The following is a 17,063-nucleotide window of genomic DNA, read 5'->3' on the forward strand; positions in this document are numbered from 1 at the left end:
TACTACACCATTTATCATTTAATTAATAATAAGACAGTATTACAAATTTACATACTCTAGTATAATAAAGTGTTGATCTCACTTCACATGTCCTCTGCAGTGTTCTGTCCCATTTTGGCCTAAATCTTCCACCTGTAGTTTTTCCCTCCTGGTTCATTTAAATTCTGACATCCAACAATCATGCAATTATGCCAATAGTGTGAAATCTAACAATTTGCATACAAGGTAAATTCATATGTCACATGCATGAATCTAATTAATTTTGCTTGAGTAAAAACTCTCAAAGAACAGCAGTAGGCAAACAAGTCCAATTCAGTTCTCTACTCCATGTGAGGAGGAGTCAATGCAAAACTCAGATGTCTTCCTTCTCTACTTATCTGACTGCAGAGAGGATGACAGAGAACAGTGGACACACAGTTTAACATGATGGACTATAGGACAGGACTGCTGCTATTAACTGTCTGCTGGGCAGGTGAACGTCTACACTGATTTTATTTTTAAATAACTTTTGTTTGTGCTGCCAAGCCAATGACACATATTTTTTGTCTAAACAGGTGTTGATGGTCAGACTCTGACAGAATCTGAATCAGTGGTTAAAAGGCCTGGAGAATCTCACAGATTGACCTGTACAGCCTCTGGATTCACATTCAGCAGCTATGATATGCACTGGATCAGACAGGCTCCTGGAAAAGGACTGGAGTGGATTGCCTGGATTGATGATGGTAGTGGCAGCTATGTCTCCTACTCTGAGTCAGTCAAAGGCCGGTTTACCATCTCCAGAGACAACAGCAGACAGCAGGTGTATCTGCAGATGAGCAGTCTGAAGACTGAAGATTCTGCTGTTTATTATTGTGCTCGAGAGACACAGTGACACAGTTGGTGGAGCAGCTATACAAAAACCTACAGAACTCAACTTTACTGGATAGAAAGAGCCTCAAAAATAACAATTTTTCTTTTAATCTTCTTTTATTTATAGTAAAATCATGAACACTATTGATGAAAAAGTCATAAAAGAGGCACTGTGTAGTTTTGTTGAAGAAATTCAAACTGAAAATTTTAATAATCACGATATCAATGAGGGAATAATAAGAGATATTTATCTTTTCCATACATGAATAAACAAGCTGTTCTCAGGGGAAAAAACGGTCCCCAGAACAGTGCTTGAAACTAGATAGGTAGTGGGGTCCGACACATATAAACAACATAAAAAAGTATGAAATTTTGTTGTCTGTTTATTCAGTTGAACTTAGTTGAGTTTAGTTTAGTTTTTCAGCCAATAAAATGAAGATAGACAGAAAAATAGTAAGTGATCTTTCACCTCTATTATTAAAATTTCTTCATCAAAATTACAAAGTGTACCTTAAACCGACAACAACACGCATTAAAATAAATCATTAAATATCTTACTGAAATGATCAATCACTAGGCAATGAAAGCAAAACAATCTGCTGAAATCATTGTCCAGGTACGAATAAATGTTTGTATTATTTTGTTTCTAAAGTCGGTCACAATCTGAGGTTGAAAAATAATGTTGCAGTTCCTACAATAAAACCACTAGATGTCAGTCAGTGCCAAGTTTCTCTCTCTCTGTCACTACAAGGAGACTCTCATATCTGCTAATCTCATTGATCTTAACTTAATGATGCTCAAACTCTGACTGAAACTTTCCCTTTGTTTCCTGTCTTTGCAGTGTTCTCTCTCACTGAGGTGACCCATCAGTTTTATAATGAAAGCATGAGACTGACAGTTCAGCTTTTACTGTATTAATGCTCTTCTTAACTTCACATCGCACATTCTAATTCTCAACAAGGCTCCTCCTTTTCTCAGATTTAGTGTTTATGTATCAAGACTTTAGCTCCCAAATCTCTGACAGATGCAATGCAAATTCACACATTGATAAACAGTCCCCGCCCACTCTGCCTGCACAGTATATAGCCTTCATAAAAGCCTTTGCAGTTGCAGACTCAGCCAAGTTTCCACCATGACAGCTGTACTGAGTTTCTTCTTCTTGGCTTTCATTTCAGGTGAGTGAAGTCACTGTCAGTGTGTCAGCAGAGGAGGAGAACAAGAGCTCTGGATGTCTGCTGGCTGCTCCTCATCTAAACTCTGTCTCTTTCAGCTGCTCAGGGTCAGTCCCTCACCTCCTCAGAGCCAGTGGTCAGCAGAGCTGGACAACCAGTCTCTCTGTCCTGTAAAGTGGAAGGACTTGCTCTGGCTTGGCTGCACTGGATTCGTCAGAAACCAGGGAGAGGACTGGAATGGATCGGACGCATTGATGCTGGAACTGGCACAATATTTGCCCAAAGTGTCCAAGGCCAGAGGCCAGTTAACAATGAAACACTTTTCATCTGGTCTGTCTGCTGTACACAAGTAATGAAATGAAGAATCATGTTTTCATTTTCAGAATTTGAAGTTTCAACTGAACATCAAATGAACAAATGATGCATGTGCATCACGTTGCATCATTCACCATATGTCAAAATATCAACCATGAACTATTTGAATTTAATTTGAAAAGAAAAAAAAACAGGTTGAAAAAGATTTTATCAGCTGACTTGATCAAAACATGATCTAAAATCTATTCAAAACTCCTCAATGAATGAATTAATTGTATGATGGTGCAAAATGACAATCAAGCAATATTCCTCAAGTGCAAGTGATGCTGCTGATCAGAATTAAACTGTAGATCACTTTTATTGTTGTAAATATTCTAATGTGCTGCCAACTGTTCTCAAAGTGATTGATCTGTCAGTGACTGACAAAGCATTGATAACAAGATGAATTATTATTGAATTAACTGGAATAAAACCTGCATGTTAATGTGTCAGATGTCTGAACTAAGAACAAGATTTCAGTGGTATAAATGTGGCTGCATTGTAAATGCTGACTGACATTTTCCAGAAACTAAAACACGTTAGACTCTTGAACATTAATTCCCAAGTTTCAATAAATATTTCGAGCCCAGATGTTTCCTCCCTGTGAGGAGGAGTCAATGCAAAACTCAGATGTCTTCCTCCTCTACTTATCTGACTGCAGAGAGGATGACAGAGAACAGTGGACACACAGTTTAACATGATGGACTATAGGACAGGACTGCTGCTGTTAACTGTCTGCTGGGCAGGTGAACATCTATACAGGTGTTGATGTACATATGTCTTCAAAAAATTGCCAACTTACTGCCAGTGACTATTTTCTTCTTTGCATCTCAACAGGTGTTGATGGTCAGACTCTGACAGAATCTGAACCAGTGGTTAAAAGGCCTGGAGAATCTCACAGATTGACCTGTACAGCCTCTGGATTCACATTCAGCAGCTATGGGATGCACTGGATCAGACAGGCTCCTGGAAAAGGACTGGAGTGGATCGCCTTAACTTATAGTGATGACAGCAGGCAATTCTACTCTGAGTCAGTCAAAGGCCGGTTTACCATCTCCAGAGACAACAGCAGACAGCAGGTGTATCTGCAGATGAGCAGTCTGAAGACTGAAGATTCTGCTGTTTATTATTGTGCTCGAGAGCCACAGTGACTGGAGTTGGTTGAGCAGCTGTACAAAAACCTACAGAACTCATCTTTACCACAATTATCTCACATGAATACTGTTCTCACTTCAAGCAGTCCAAGAACATGTTGCAAAACAGTTACAGAAAACACTTTGCGAAAACCTCTGATGTTTAATTAGAGAATATTTCTCAAAAACATGTAGAAATCATTGAACTAGTCACACATATTTAAAGAAATATTCGCTGGAACAAAAAAAGAATAGTTGTGTCGTTTTATGTAATATATAAATAAATAAGAATTGTGGCCATCAACCAGCTGCAGCAAACTCAATAGTTAATTTAGATTATCTTGTTTTTACTTGACTCCTGCTGGCAGTGAAAAAAATAAAACACAGACATATAAATAATATAAAACAGTGAACATGTAAATGTATCAATATGTATCTCTGTCTGTGGCTATGTTTTTGTATCCAATGTGGAAAGCATCATTCATTTGAAAAAAAACAACCAAACAAATAATGAATTAAAAATGCCTGTACATGAGCCACTCCCTCCTCATGATGCCCTGATGCAAATCTTCAGTCTGTGCAGTGTACTTCTGTCCTGCTGACTGCTCTTGTACTTTGTGTGGAGCATTAGAGGTCACATCTCCAGCCTCAGGATGATGAACACACTCACTCTTCTGCTGGTTGCTCTCTCTCTGTCCTGTGAGTTCTCCTGCTTCTTGCTGTTTTATCTTTTATCACACAACATGGACTGATGGTCAGTCAGTGACAGCAGAAAACTACCCAGATGACTGTCTCACTTTCTTCTGTGGCTCCTCTCTTCTTTCATCTCATCAGGTTGTACAGGTCAGAGTATGGAGTCCATTCCTTCCAGTTCAGTAGTGAAAAGGCCTGGGGAGACTCTCAGTCTGTCCTGCAGGGGATCTGGCTTCACATTCAGCTGCTGCACTATGCACTGGATCAGACAACCTGCAGGAGAAGGACTGGAATGGATCGGGGAAGGCTGGACTGATGCCAGTAAAAACACATATGCCAGCAGTGTGCGAGGACGTGCAGAAATCAGTAGAGATGATAGCAGCAGCATGGTGTATCTGAGACTGTCCAACTTAAAGCCAGAGGACTCTGCTGTGTATTACTGTGCCAAACACACACACTGGTTAAAGGAAGCAGAGAAGCTTTACAAAAACTCCACAGAACATTTGTTTCCAAAGACCTACAGGTGGCAGCAGAACATATGAAGTCAGATGACACTAACTAAGGAGAGTATGACAGTGACTCTAAACACTCACACATACATACATGCATCATATGAAAACAACAGCTGATGTTGTGGTTTGTGACTTCCTGTTTCTCAGTGTTACATTTAATATGTGTTTTCCTACAACAATGATGGTTTATAATGTTCCTATTATTAATGTTTAACAGCAGGTGATGAGAATATATTTGAACATTTACATGATGTATCCAGTATATGGACCAACAAATAAATACATCTTACTGGTCCGTGAATAAACATCACTATTAAATAACTTATCACTAAACATAACAATAAAAACCTGTATAACACTATATGATTATTTCATTGTTGTTTTGTCCAGAGGTGTGTGAGATGTGGTGTGTTTCTCTGTGAGGAGGAGGAGTCGATGCAAAACTCTGATCTCTTCATCTCTACATATGTGTTGCAGAGTGAAGGACAGAGACTGAATCACTGACAGACACACTGCAGACTGGACAGAGACAACTGGCTTTTACAATGATCACACCTGATTATTTGGTTGTTTTTCTCATCCTGTCTATTAACTGGGCAGGTAAGAACAATGACTGCTGTTACAAAGAAACATGGCTACATTACAGGAACTAATGAGCTGTTTAACTGTCTGTAGGTACTGAAGGTCAAACACTGACTGAGTCTGAACCAACAATGACAAGGCCTGGAGGATCCCACAGACTGACCTGCACATATTCAGGGTTTGGGGGCAATTACTGGAATGCTTGGATCAAACAGGCTGCTGGAAAAAGACTTGAGTGGGTCGCTTACATGCTTACATTACACAGCAGTGGCAGTAGCAGCATCTACTACTCTGAGTCAGTCAAAGGCCGGTTTACCATCTCCAGAGACAACAGCAGACAGCAGGTGTATCTGCAGATGAGCAGTCTGAAGACTGAAGATTCTGCTGTTTATTATTGTGCTCGAGAGCCATAATGACACAGGAAGGAGCAACGCTGTACAAAAACTCAACATATCACAACATCCAACACTTTACTTTCTGCTTTTTCACAATTACAGAAATAATCTTCAGTTCAAGGAAATCAGCACAATCAGAGAATCATCATCTCAATAAAACTGCTTGATGTAGAAAAAAAATATCATACTTCTGGTGTTCTGGTGTACTTAAATATTCTCTTTATGTCAGCGTGTTTCCATCTGACTTATTAATATTTTGTAAAGAATTAAAAAAAAACCTGAATCATAAAAATCATATGAAAATTGTATTACATGTATGTCAAACTGAATGTTAACAACACAAATTCAAGCTGTGACTCCTTGTAACAGGACAGTTGATGCTCCTTTTATATCCTGTCAGTGTCCTTCTCTATGCAAAGTGAACTTCCTCACAGTCTGCTATAAAGACTTGATATCATGCTGTCAGCTGCAGCAGAAGAAGAGAAGCTCCCATCAGATCACCTTCAATACCAACCATGTTCTCTGTAGCTCTGCTGCTGCTGCTGGCTGCTGGATCCTGTGAGGAGCTTTCAGTGGATTCACACTAATAACCACATTAGAAAGACTGAATAGTCAGATGGATGATGGAGATAATGTTGATTTGTGTTTCCACAGGTGTGAACAGTATTGATCTCATCCAGCCAGACTCAAAGGTTGTGCAGCCTGGACAGTCTTTGACCATCACCTGTCAGGTCTCTGGTTATTCTCTGACTGATAACAGCTATGCAACAGGTTGGATCAGACAGTGTGAAGGAAAACCAATGGACTGGATTTTCCATATGTGGGGTGGTGGTAGCCTTGTTCAAAATAATGCTCTGAAGAACAAGTTCAGCTACAGCAGAGACACTTCTGCTAGAACAGTGACTCTAACAGGACAGAATCTGCAGCCTGAGGACACAGCTGTTTATTACTGTGTACGTCAGCCCACAGTGATACAAACCACCAACAGACCTGCACAAATACCCAGAGACCATGTGACTCAAGCACACACTTGTTGTAAAATGCAAACATTAATATAACCATTACTGTCTGATGAGTTGCTAAAAATGTATCTTCATATTATCTGCTAAGTCATTTTTTTGTGTTTCTGGTAGACAGAAGAAGAGTTGAGAATTTTAATGTTGAATCTAAATAGACTTCCCCTGCAGTCGACATCAGTATAGAAGAGACTAGAAAGGTACATTTACCTCAATAGAAGATTGTGTGACACATTTAATTAAATCATTTTCATGTATTGCAAAGCCTTGAAAAAAAAAAAAAATACACCATCAGTAACTTGTGACAGATTGAGATATATTTGAAACACTGAGGTCAGAGAGCTCTGAACTACAGTGTTTATCACAGAATGGAAAATACAATCATCTGGACTTTGTTATTTGTAGTTAGTATTCACGGTGAGAAAATGAATTCAGCTTTACTTCTTTTGTAAATGTCAAACCTGTGATTTACAAGTTTGTTGGATAATGATCACATTTTCTTTGCTTTCAGGAGTTTGGAGTGAGATCAAACTGGATCAGTCTCCCTCTGAGATGAAAACACCTAGAGAGATGGTGAAGATGTCATGTATCATACCTGGGTTTGACATGACGAGCTACTATATTCACTGGATATGACTGAAGCCAGGGAAAGCTCTGGAGTGGATTGGCAGGATGGACGCAGGTTCAAACTCTGCTTGCTATGCCAGCTCCTTTCAAAGTGGTTTCCTCATGACTGAAGACGTGTCCAGCAGCACTCAGTACCTCGAGATCAGGAGCCTGACAGCAGAAGATTCTGCTGTTTACTTCTGTGTTCGACAGACACAGTGACTGAAGACAGTGGAGCAGCTGCACAAAAACCTCCACAGACAACAAACATGTGATCTTCATGATATCTGGGTTTGACCTCCACCTACAAAAGCACTTTACATCAACATTGGATTCCCATAGAGTTTATTGTAACTTCATGACTAAATATTTATCAAATTATGTTATATCACTCACAGTAACAGAGTTTCTTCAGTTGTCCAAACATTAAATAAGACTAGATTTTTATTGTCATCTGCAAACATAAAAATTCATAAATGCCCCAAAACACATTCTGATTATTGGTGGAATGTTTAACAGGATTAGATGACAATTCAACAGATTTCAAAACTACTCATGGATGTTGGTGATCATAAGAAAGCTGCTGAATAGTATGTATTGCATAGGCTGTTCAAAGGAAGTGTGAAAAACCATGACAGTGAGACAAATTATAAGTTAATTTGTTTACATTTTGGTGTTGTATTAAAATACATCAGGGAACAGTTTCCTCCCTGTGAGGAGGAGTCAATGCAAAACTCAGATGTCTTCCTCCTCTACTTATCTGACTGCAGAGAGGATGACAGAGAACAGTGGACACACAGTTTAACATGATGGACTATAGGACAGGACTGCTGCTGTCACTTTGCTGCAAATACAGGAAGAACACTAAGTGATCAAATGCTGCAATAACAACAAGCTGTTCTTACATTTGACGTTCATCTTAAATGTGATGTAGGAGGTGCTGACAGTAAATACATTCTCTCAGGAAAACAGCTCACATCATATTTAAAGTGTTTTAATGATTTGAAAACATGCTGAACACACTGTAAACATGGCTTATAGAAAGCTACATTCTTGGTGGTTTCTCCTTTTGTTTCCATGACACATCATCATTTATACTGTAATGCTGATTTAAACAATATGTTTTCCATCATATATGGTTCATGTAATATTTACAGTAAGAATAGTTGTGGTAATCATTTACAGTTGTTACATTTCTGTTAAACAGGGACATTTTCAAAATGTTCCAGTTGAGTGTGTAATGAAATGAAAATATCATGTGTAAAGCAGAGGTGATTTCCAGGCATGTTTTCACTCTGCAGATATAATAACAGTCAACAGACTCTTCCATTGGCTCCAGTCAGATCAACATTGATGCTTCATATGTTTGATTCTATGCAAACTCAGTGAGCTTCCTTGTTACTCAGCTATAAAAACTTCCCATCAGGCTGTCAGTGGAGTTCACAGCACGTCAGTTTCAACATCAACCATGTTTTCTGTAGCTCTGCTGCTGCTGTTGGCAGCTGGATGTGAGTCTCTCTGGATTTGTCAAAGTCAACAGTTCTTCGTTTGTAGTTTAACTTGATCATTTGTTACAAAAAATGTTGTTTTTTCAACAGGTGTGAAGTGTGAACAGTTGACACAGCCAGCCTCTGTGACTGTGCAGCCAGGTCAACGTCTGACCATCACCTGTCAGGTCTCTTATTCTGTTAGCAGCTACTACACAGCTTGGATCAGACAGCCTGCAGGGAAAGGACTGGAGTGGATTGGGATGGCAGCTACTGGATATACAACATACTACAAGGATTCACTAAAGAACAAGTTCAGTATCAATTTAGACTCTTCCAGCAACACAGTGACTCTAAATGGACAGAATGTGCAGCCTGAAGACACTGCTGTGTATTACTGTGCCAGAGAGACACAGTGAGAGACAATAACAGGAGAGTCATACAAAAACTACTTCCTCTTCTAACTGAGATGTACTGCACAAAGTCACAGAGAATTAGACTAGAGACTTTTTAAAGGTACAGACAGTCAGGGATGAGCCTTGGAGAATCTAAACTCTCTTGATGATAATGAGTTACGAGACGACCTTGCTGAAGTGTTACACACATTTTCTGGTGCTTTCCTGTCAGGTGACAATCTGTCTGTACTGAATAAGGCTGATGTGTTGACAGATCTGTGTTTGGAGTCCATTTGAATCACTACCATTATTGCATCTGTTCCATGTTGACTTTTATCCTTCATTTCTGTTTTGTACACAAACCATCAGTAGACTTGAACAAAAACCCCTCAGTGCCTGACGACTTGTAACATGAAGCCACCAGAGGAGGAGCCCTCAGACCACTAATGATCTCAACACCAGTTCACTTTTACAGTAAAGAGAGGAAGAGATACACTACACAAAGTAAAAGAAATGTTTTTTGAAAATATTCAATAATGATACAATTGAATGGAGACATTTTAACTCAATGTATGACTGAAATGATGACAGTATTATTTCAGCTCACAACTGCATCACAAAAGAGTTTCATTTAAACAAACATGAAACTTAAATAAGTTCAATATTTGCTACTGCAGTTTAATTTCCTCCGATGTCCTTTCAAAGGTATGCCTCATAAAAACTTCATCGGAAAATCAACATTAAAACACAAAGAACAACATATGTTGTCATTCCTTCATGATCTGATTAAAATATTATTACAAATGCTCAATTTAGTGATATTGGAAAATTGATCAGCTTGTCAAATTCTCAACATGATGCACAATTCTTTATAATGAGGGGCAACAAACTTAAATGATAAGTTTGTCAAATATTTGCACAAAAACTGCTAAACATGAACGAGTTTCTGTTTAATGAATAAAACATGTTCAGAAAATATTCATTCTCCAGTTTCACCAAACAATAACTGAGATCCAAGTCAAATACATTTGAATAACATTGACTGTAGTGGAGACAAGTGTGTTTTAAAAGTCATCTCAATTAAATTGTAATATAAAAAAAATATTTTAGACTACATTTTTTCTTTCCCCTATTGTTTTAAAAAGGTATTCCTCAGGAACACTTCAAAAGAAGTGTCAGAAAATCAACTTAACAACACTGGAAACAACATTTGTTGTCACTGTGTTGTCTCCCCCTCTCAAATTCACTTTAATATATATTCGCTTTGGTGGCACTGTGCAATTGATCAAATGTGAAACTCTTCATCTGTTGCACACTGTACTTTGTAATGAAGGTCAACCAATTTTAATCACATGCTTGTCAAACTCCTGCATAAAATGTGCTAAACATGAAAAGGTTCTCTTGGAGGAATAACTTATTAAAAATAAATATTCAGTTCTCCAGTTTCAGCAAACAGTAACTGAGATCCAAGTCAAATCCAGATCCACACTTTGAGGAGGAGTCAATGCAAAACTCAGATGTCTTCCTCCTCTACTTATCTGACTGCAGAGAGGATGACAGAGAACAGTGGACACACATTTTAACATGATGGACTATAGGACAGGACTGCTGCTGTTAACTGTCTGCTGGGCAGGTGAACATCTACACTGATCTTATTTTAGATAACTTCTATTTGTGCTGCCAAGCCAATGACACATTTTTTTGTCTCAACAGGTGTTGATGGTCAGACTCTGACAGAATCTGAACCAGTGGTTAAAAGGCCTGGAGAATCTCACAGATTGACCTGTACAGCCTCTGGATTCACATTCAGCAGCTATGAGATGAACTGGATCAGACAGGCTCCTGGAAAAGGACTGGAGTGGGTTGCCTGGATTGATAGCGGTAGTGGTAGCACAAAGTACTACTCTGAGTCAGTCAAAGGCCGGTTTACCATCTCCAGAGACAACAGCAGACAGCAGCTGTATCTGCAGATGAGCAGTCTGAAGACTGAAGATTCTGCTGTTTATTATTGTGCTCGAGAGACACAGTGACTGGAGTTGGTTGAGCAGCTGTACAAAAACCTACGGTACACGTCTTTACTGGACTGAAGGAGCCCAAGCATGAAGTGTTTTATTTCATGCACAATTATATTGCAACTTTTAATTTTTTTCCTTAGATCATGACACAAATCTTGATCTTGAGAAAACGTTTTACAAGATCTCCCAGAAAACTTCATAGATTGAAACATTTTACATTAACATATGTACTGCATGTTAGAAGAGTGAAAGTCCTGTTTAAGGGGCATTCCTTGTTATCATTGTTAAAAGTCTTCTGTTCCATTTTACAGCTTTTATAATCTTATTACTTGTCTAAGCTGGTATTTGCCATTAAATTACATCACAAATATAGTGATAGTTGTTGATGTTTTGTAAAGAATAAAAAAACTGAATAAGAAAAAATCATATGAAAATTGTATTACATGTGTGTCAAAATGAATGTTCACAGCACAACTCCAAGCTGTCACTCCTTGTAATAGGACAGTTGATGCTCCTTTTATATCCTGTCAGTGTCCTTCTCTATGCAAAGTGAACTTCCTCACAGTCTGCTATAAAGACTTGATATCATGCTGTCAGCTGCAGCAGAAGAAGAGAAGCTCCCATCAGATCACCTTCAATACCAACCATGTTCTCTGTAGCTCTGCTGCTGCTGCTGCTGGCTGCTGGATCCTGTGAGTCTCACTGAGGCAGAGACACTGACAGTATGATCACAGCACACTGACTGTTCACTGTTATTACACTCATTCAATATTCTACATGTTTTCCTCCACAGGTGTGAAGTGTGAACAGTTGACACAGCCAGCCTCTGTGACTGTGCAGCCAGGTCAACGTCTGACCATCACCTGTCAGGTCTCTTATTCTGTTAGTAACTATGCTACAGCTTGGATCAGACAGCCTGCAGGGAAAGGACTGGAGTGGATTATAAGAGGAGGTGGTGGATACAGCACACGCATTAAAGATTCCCTGAAGAACAAGTTCAGTATCAGCACAGACTCTTCCGGCAACAGAGTGACTCTAAATGGACAGAATGTGCAGTCTGAAGACACTGCTGTGTATTACTGTGCCAGAGAGCCACAATAACACAAACCATCAGTAGACCTGAACAAAAACCCCTCAGTGCCTGAACACTTGTAACATGAAGCCACCAGAGGAGGAGCCCTCAGACCACTAATGATCTCAACACCTGCTAACTGTTCTGTAAATAGAGAAAAAGTCTGAACATTTTATCGAAATGATCTGAATTCATTTTTTTCAATTTGATAGCAACAACTTAAATACTTGGACTTCATTAAGTGTGATACATTTTTGTATAGACTTAAAAACAATCCCATTTTTATACATTATCATAAATAAGAAAGTCAAGTAATGAAATTAATTCATTTTACTTGAAGACGCTGAAAGTTAGATTCTTTTCATTAAGTTATTGTTTAAAGATAAGAATATTATCTGAGTCATAATTGCTTCAGTTCATCACGAGTCTTCAGCAAACTTCATGGAGTCTACAAATTACAAAACATGGTGCGTTCATAACAATCCAAAGTGTGTTTGTCGGTGATTTAAGTTTCATCCTCTCTTTTAATAAGATCAAAAGTAAAGGCTGAATATTTAGTTTACATTTTGATCGATTTAAATATACTCAAGTCATCTGATTTACTTTCATCAGTATGTAAATCAGCCTCCTTCTGTGTTTCGCCTCATAAGGACGTGAAGTTTGTGTCAGTGAGAGGACAGAAGAGCTCACATCAGTTCAGCTTCAACATCAACCATGTTCTCTGTAGCTCTGCTGCTGCTGGCTGCTGGATCCTGTGAGGAGCTTCCAGTGGATTCACACTAATAAACACATTAGAAAGACTGAATAGTCAGATGGATGATGGAGATAATGTTGATTTGTGTTTCCACAGGTGTGAACAGTATTGATCTCATCCAGCCAGACTCAAAGGTTGTGCAGCCTGGACAGTCTTTGACCATCACCTGTCAGGTCTCTGGTTATTCTTTGACTGACAGCAGCTATGCAACAGGTTGGATCAGACAGTGTGAAGGAAAACCAATGGACTGGATTTTCCATATGTGGGGTGGTGGTGGCCTTAATCAAAATAATGCTCTGAAGAACAAGTTGAGCTACAGCAGAGACACTTCTGCTGGAACAGTGACTCTAACAGGACAGAATCTGCAGCCTGAGGACACAGCTGTTTATTACTGTGTACGTCGGCCCACAGTGATACAAACCACCAAATGACCTGCACAAATACCCAGAGACCATGTGACTCAAGCACACACAAGTTATTAAATGCTGAAATTAATATATACAGTGCTGTCTGATGCTAAAAAATAATCTTCATGTAATTCACTGAGTCACTGAGGTATTTTTTTTTAAATTTCTGATAGAAAGAAGAAGAGTTGACATTTTTAATGGTAAATTAAGTCGACTTCCCCTGCAGTCGACATCAGTATCAATATCAGTAGAAGAGACTGAGAGAGACCCAAATGTCCCGCAATACGAGATGCATGTGACATATTTAATAATATATTTTCATGTATTGCAATGCCTTGAAAAGATGGGGGAAAAAAAATTCTAACTTAACTACAACTTCAACAGTAGCAGTGTTTCTTCACCAATAATTTCCCTGTAGAATTTGGACAAGCTGGTCTAAGGTCTAAAATTTTACATTGTATGTCATTTAGAAAAGAAAAAAAAAGTCCAGAAATTAGTTGCCAGGACTTTTTTCTACAGTGTCTTTTGTGACTCCACTAATGAAAATATGTGTGTGTGACATGTTTCCTCTTTAAACCTGTAGAGGAGGTCTATGCAAACTCTCCTCTTATAAACACGACTCATGACTGAAGACGTGTCCAGCAGCATTCAGTACCTCGAGATCAGGAGCCTGACAGCAGAAGATTCTGCTGTTTACTTCTGTACCCGACAGACACAGTGACTGAAGACAGTGGAGCAGCTGCACAAAAACCTCCACATACAACAAACATGTGATCTTCATGACATTTGGGTTTTATCTCCACATGCAAAAGCACTTTATATCCACATTAGATTCCAATAGAGTTTATTGTAACCTCATGACTAAATATTTATCAAATGATGTCACATCACTCACAGTAACAGAGTTTCTTCAGTTGTCAAAACATTAAATAAGACTAGATTTTTATTGTCATCTAAAAACTTTAAAATTCATAAACGCCCCAAAACACATTCTGATTATTGGTGGAATGTTTAACAGGATTAGATGACAATTCAACAAATTTCAAAACTACTCATGGATGTTGGTGATCATAAGAAAGCTGCTGATTAGTATTTATTTTATATGCTGTTCAAAGGAAGTGTGAAAAACCATGACAGTGAGACAAATTATAAGTTAATTTGTTTGAAAGTTTTCTGTTTGGACAATGTGACAGATTCCTGAAGTAAGATTTACATTTTGGTGTTGTCTTAAAATACATCAGGGAACAGTTTCCTCCATGTGAGGAGGAGTCAATGCAAAACTCAGATGTCTTCCTCCTCTACTTATCTGACTGCAGAGAGGATGACAGAGAACAGTGGACACACAGTTTAACATGATGGACTATAGGACAGGACTGCTGCTGTTAACTGTCTGCTGGGCAGGTGAACATCTACACTGATCTTAATATGATATAGCTCTTATTTGTATCATCATATTATTTCACTTGGTTATTTTTAATCATGTCAACAGGTGTTGATGGTCAGACTCTGACAGAATCTGAACCAGTGGTTAAAAGGCCTGGAGAACCTCACAGACTGACCTGTACAGCCTCTGGATTCACATTCAGCAGCTACTATATGGCCTGGATCAGACAGGCTCCTGGAAAAGGACTGGAGTGGGTTGCTGCTATTTATGACAGTAGCTACATCTACTACTCTGAGTCAGTCAAAGGCCGGTTTACCATCTCCAGAGACAACAGCAGACAGCAGGTGTATCTGCAGATGAGCAGTCTGAAGACTGAAGATTCTGCTGTTTATTATTGTGCTCGAGAGACACAGTGACTGGAGCTGGTTGAGCAGCTGTACAAAAACCTACAGAACTCATCTTTACTGGAGAAAGGGAGCCAAAACATGAAGTATTTTTTATCATACAGAATTATACTATAATTTTGAATCTGTTGCTCAGTAATATTGATAGTAAACATTGGATGAAACAGACCACAATAAAGATTATTTGTTGATAAAAGGCCCAAAGACAGCACAAAAATTTGGTCACTACAAAAATAAACATTTCTACAGATGAAGAGACAATAATGTCTCTGAATCTTTGGGGATCTAAATGAATCACAATATGAAGTTGAAAATAAAATTACAGTTTCTTTAATAAAATCACTAGAGGGCAGTCAGTGACAAGTTTGTCTCTCCTCTGTTAGGAGGAGACTCTGTGTTCTCATTAATATTAACTGACTGACTCTCAACACTCAGATGTAGTTTTTGCATTTTGTCTCACAAGCTGTTCTTACATCTGAAGTTCATCTTAAATGTGATGTAGGAGGTGCTGACAGTAAATACATTCTCTCAGGAAAACAGCTCACATCATATTTAAAGTCTTTTAATGGTTTGAAAACATGCTGAACACACTGTAAACATGGCTTATAGAAAGCTACATTCTTGGTGGTTTCTCCTTTTGTTTCCATGACACATCATCATTTATACTGTAATGCTGATTTTAAACAACATGTTTTTCATTATCTATGGTTCATGTAATATTTACAGTAAGAATAGTTGTGATAATCATTTACAGTTGTCACAGTTGAGTGTGTAATGGAATGAAAATATCATGTGTAAAGCAGAGGTGATTTCCAGGCATGTTTTCAATCTGGCAGCTACTACACAACTTGGATCAGACAGCCTGCAGGGAAAGGACTGGAGTGGATTGGGATGGCAGCTTCTGGATCAACAGTACGCTACAAAGATTCTCTCAAGAACAAGTTCAGTATTGATTTAGACTCTTCCAGCAACACAGTGACTCTAAATGGACAGAATGTGCAGTCTGAAGACACTGCTGTGTATTACGGTGCCAGAGAGCCACAATAACACAAACCATCAGTAGATCTGAACAAAAACCCCTCAGTGCCTGAACACTTGTAACATGAAGCCACCAGAGGAGGAGCCCTCAGACCACTAATGGTTTAAACACCTGCTTACTGATAAAGAGAAAGACACATTCAGCAATGAAAAAAATAAAAGGAACATAACATCGTTCATTCAAATGTTCAGTTACAATAACATTGAATGTATAGTGGAGACAAGTGTGTTAAAATTCATCTAAATTAAAATTGAATTAGAAAAAAAACATTTTAGATTAAACAAGGTTTCCTTTACCCTGATGGTATGAACACTTGAAAAGAAGTGTCTGAAAATCAACATAACAACAGAAGAAACAACATTTGTTGTAATTTTTGTGTTTCCCCCTCTAAAGCATAATGAAGAATATTTACTTTATTGGCATTGTGCAATTGATCAAATGTTGCTCACTGTGCTTTATAATGGAGGTCAACCAATTTTATTACGTGCTTGTAAACCTGTTGCACAAATTGTACTGAAACGTGTAAAGGTTCTCTTGGAGTAACGACTCATTTACAATAAACATTCAGTTCACCAGCTTTAATGAACAATAACTGAGATCCAAGTCAAAATCATTTCCTCCCTGTGAGGAGGAGTCAATGCAAAACTCAGATGTCTTCCTCCTCTACTTATCTGACTGCAGAGAGGATGACAGAGAACAGTGGACACACAGTTTAACATGATGGACTATAGGACAGGACTGCTGCTGTTAACTGTCTGCTGGGCAGGTGAACATCTACACTGATCTTAATTTTA

At 38.5% G+C, this 17,063-nt stretch overlaps 2 gene segments (V, D, J or C); both read left to right on the forward strand.

Moving 5' to 3' along the window:
- The first annotated feature begins 8,672 nt into the window (after positions 1–8,672).
- LOC119014023 lies at positions 8,673–9,218 on the forward strand. The segment is given in 2 exon segments: positions 8,673–8,820; positions 8,911–9,218. Coding segments are annotated over 2 exon segments (348 nt in total).
- A 2,637-nt stretch (positions 9,219–11,855) lies between these two features.
- LOC119014012 lies at positions 11,856–12,390 on the forward strand. The segment is given in 2 exon segments: positions 11,856–11,901; positions 12,003–12,390. Coding segments are annotated over 2 exon segments (354 nt in total).
- The last annotated feature ends 4,673 nt before the right edge of the window (positions 12,391–17,063 follow it).

This window comes from Acanthopagrus latus, chromosome 23, assembly GCF_904848185.1.
Source record: "Acanthopagrus latus isolate v.2019 chromosome 23, fAcaLat1.1, whole genome shotgun sequence".
Lineage (NCBI taxonomy): Eukaryota > Metazoa > Chordata > Actinopteri > Spariformes > Sparidae > Acanthopagrus > Acanthopagrus latus.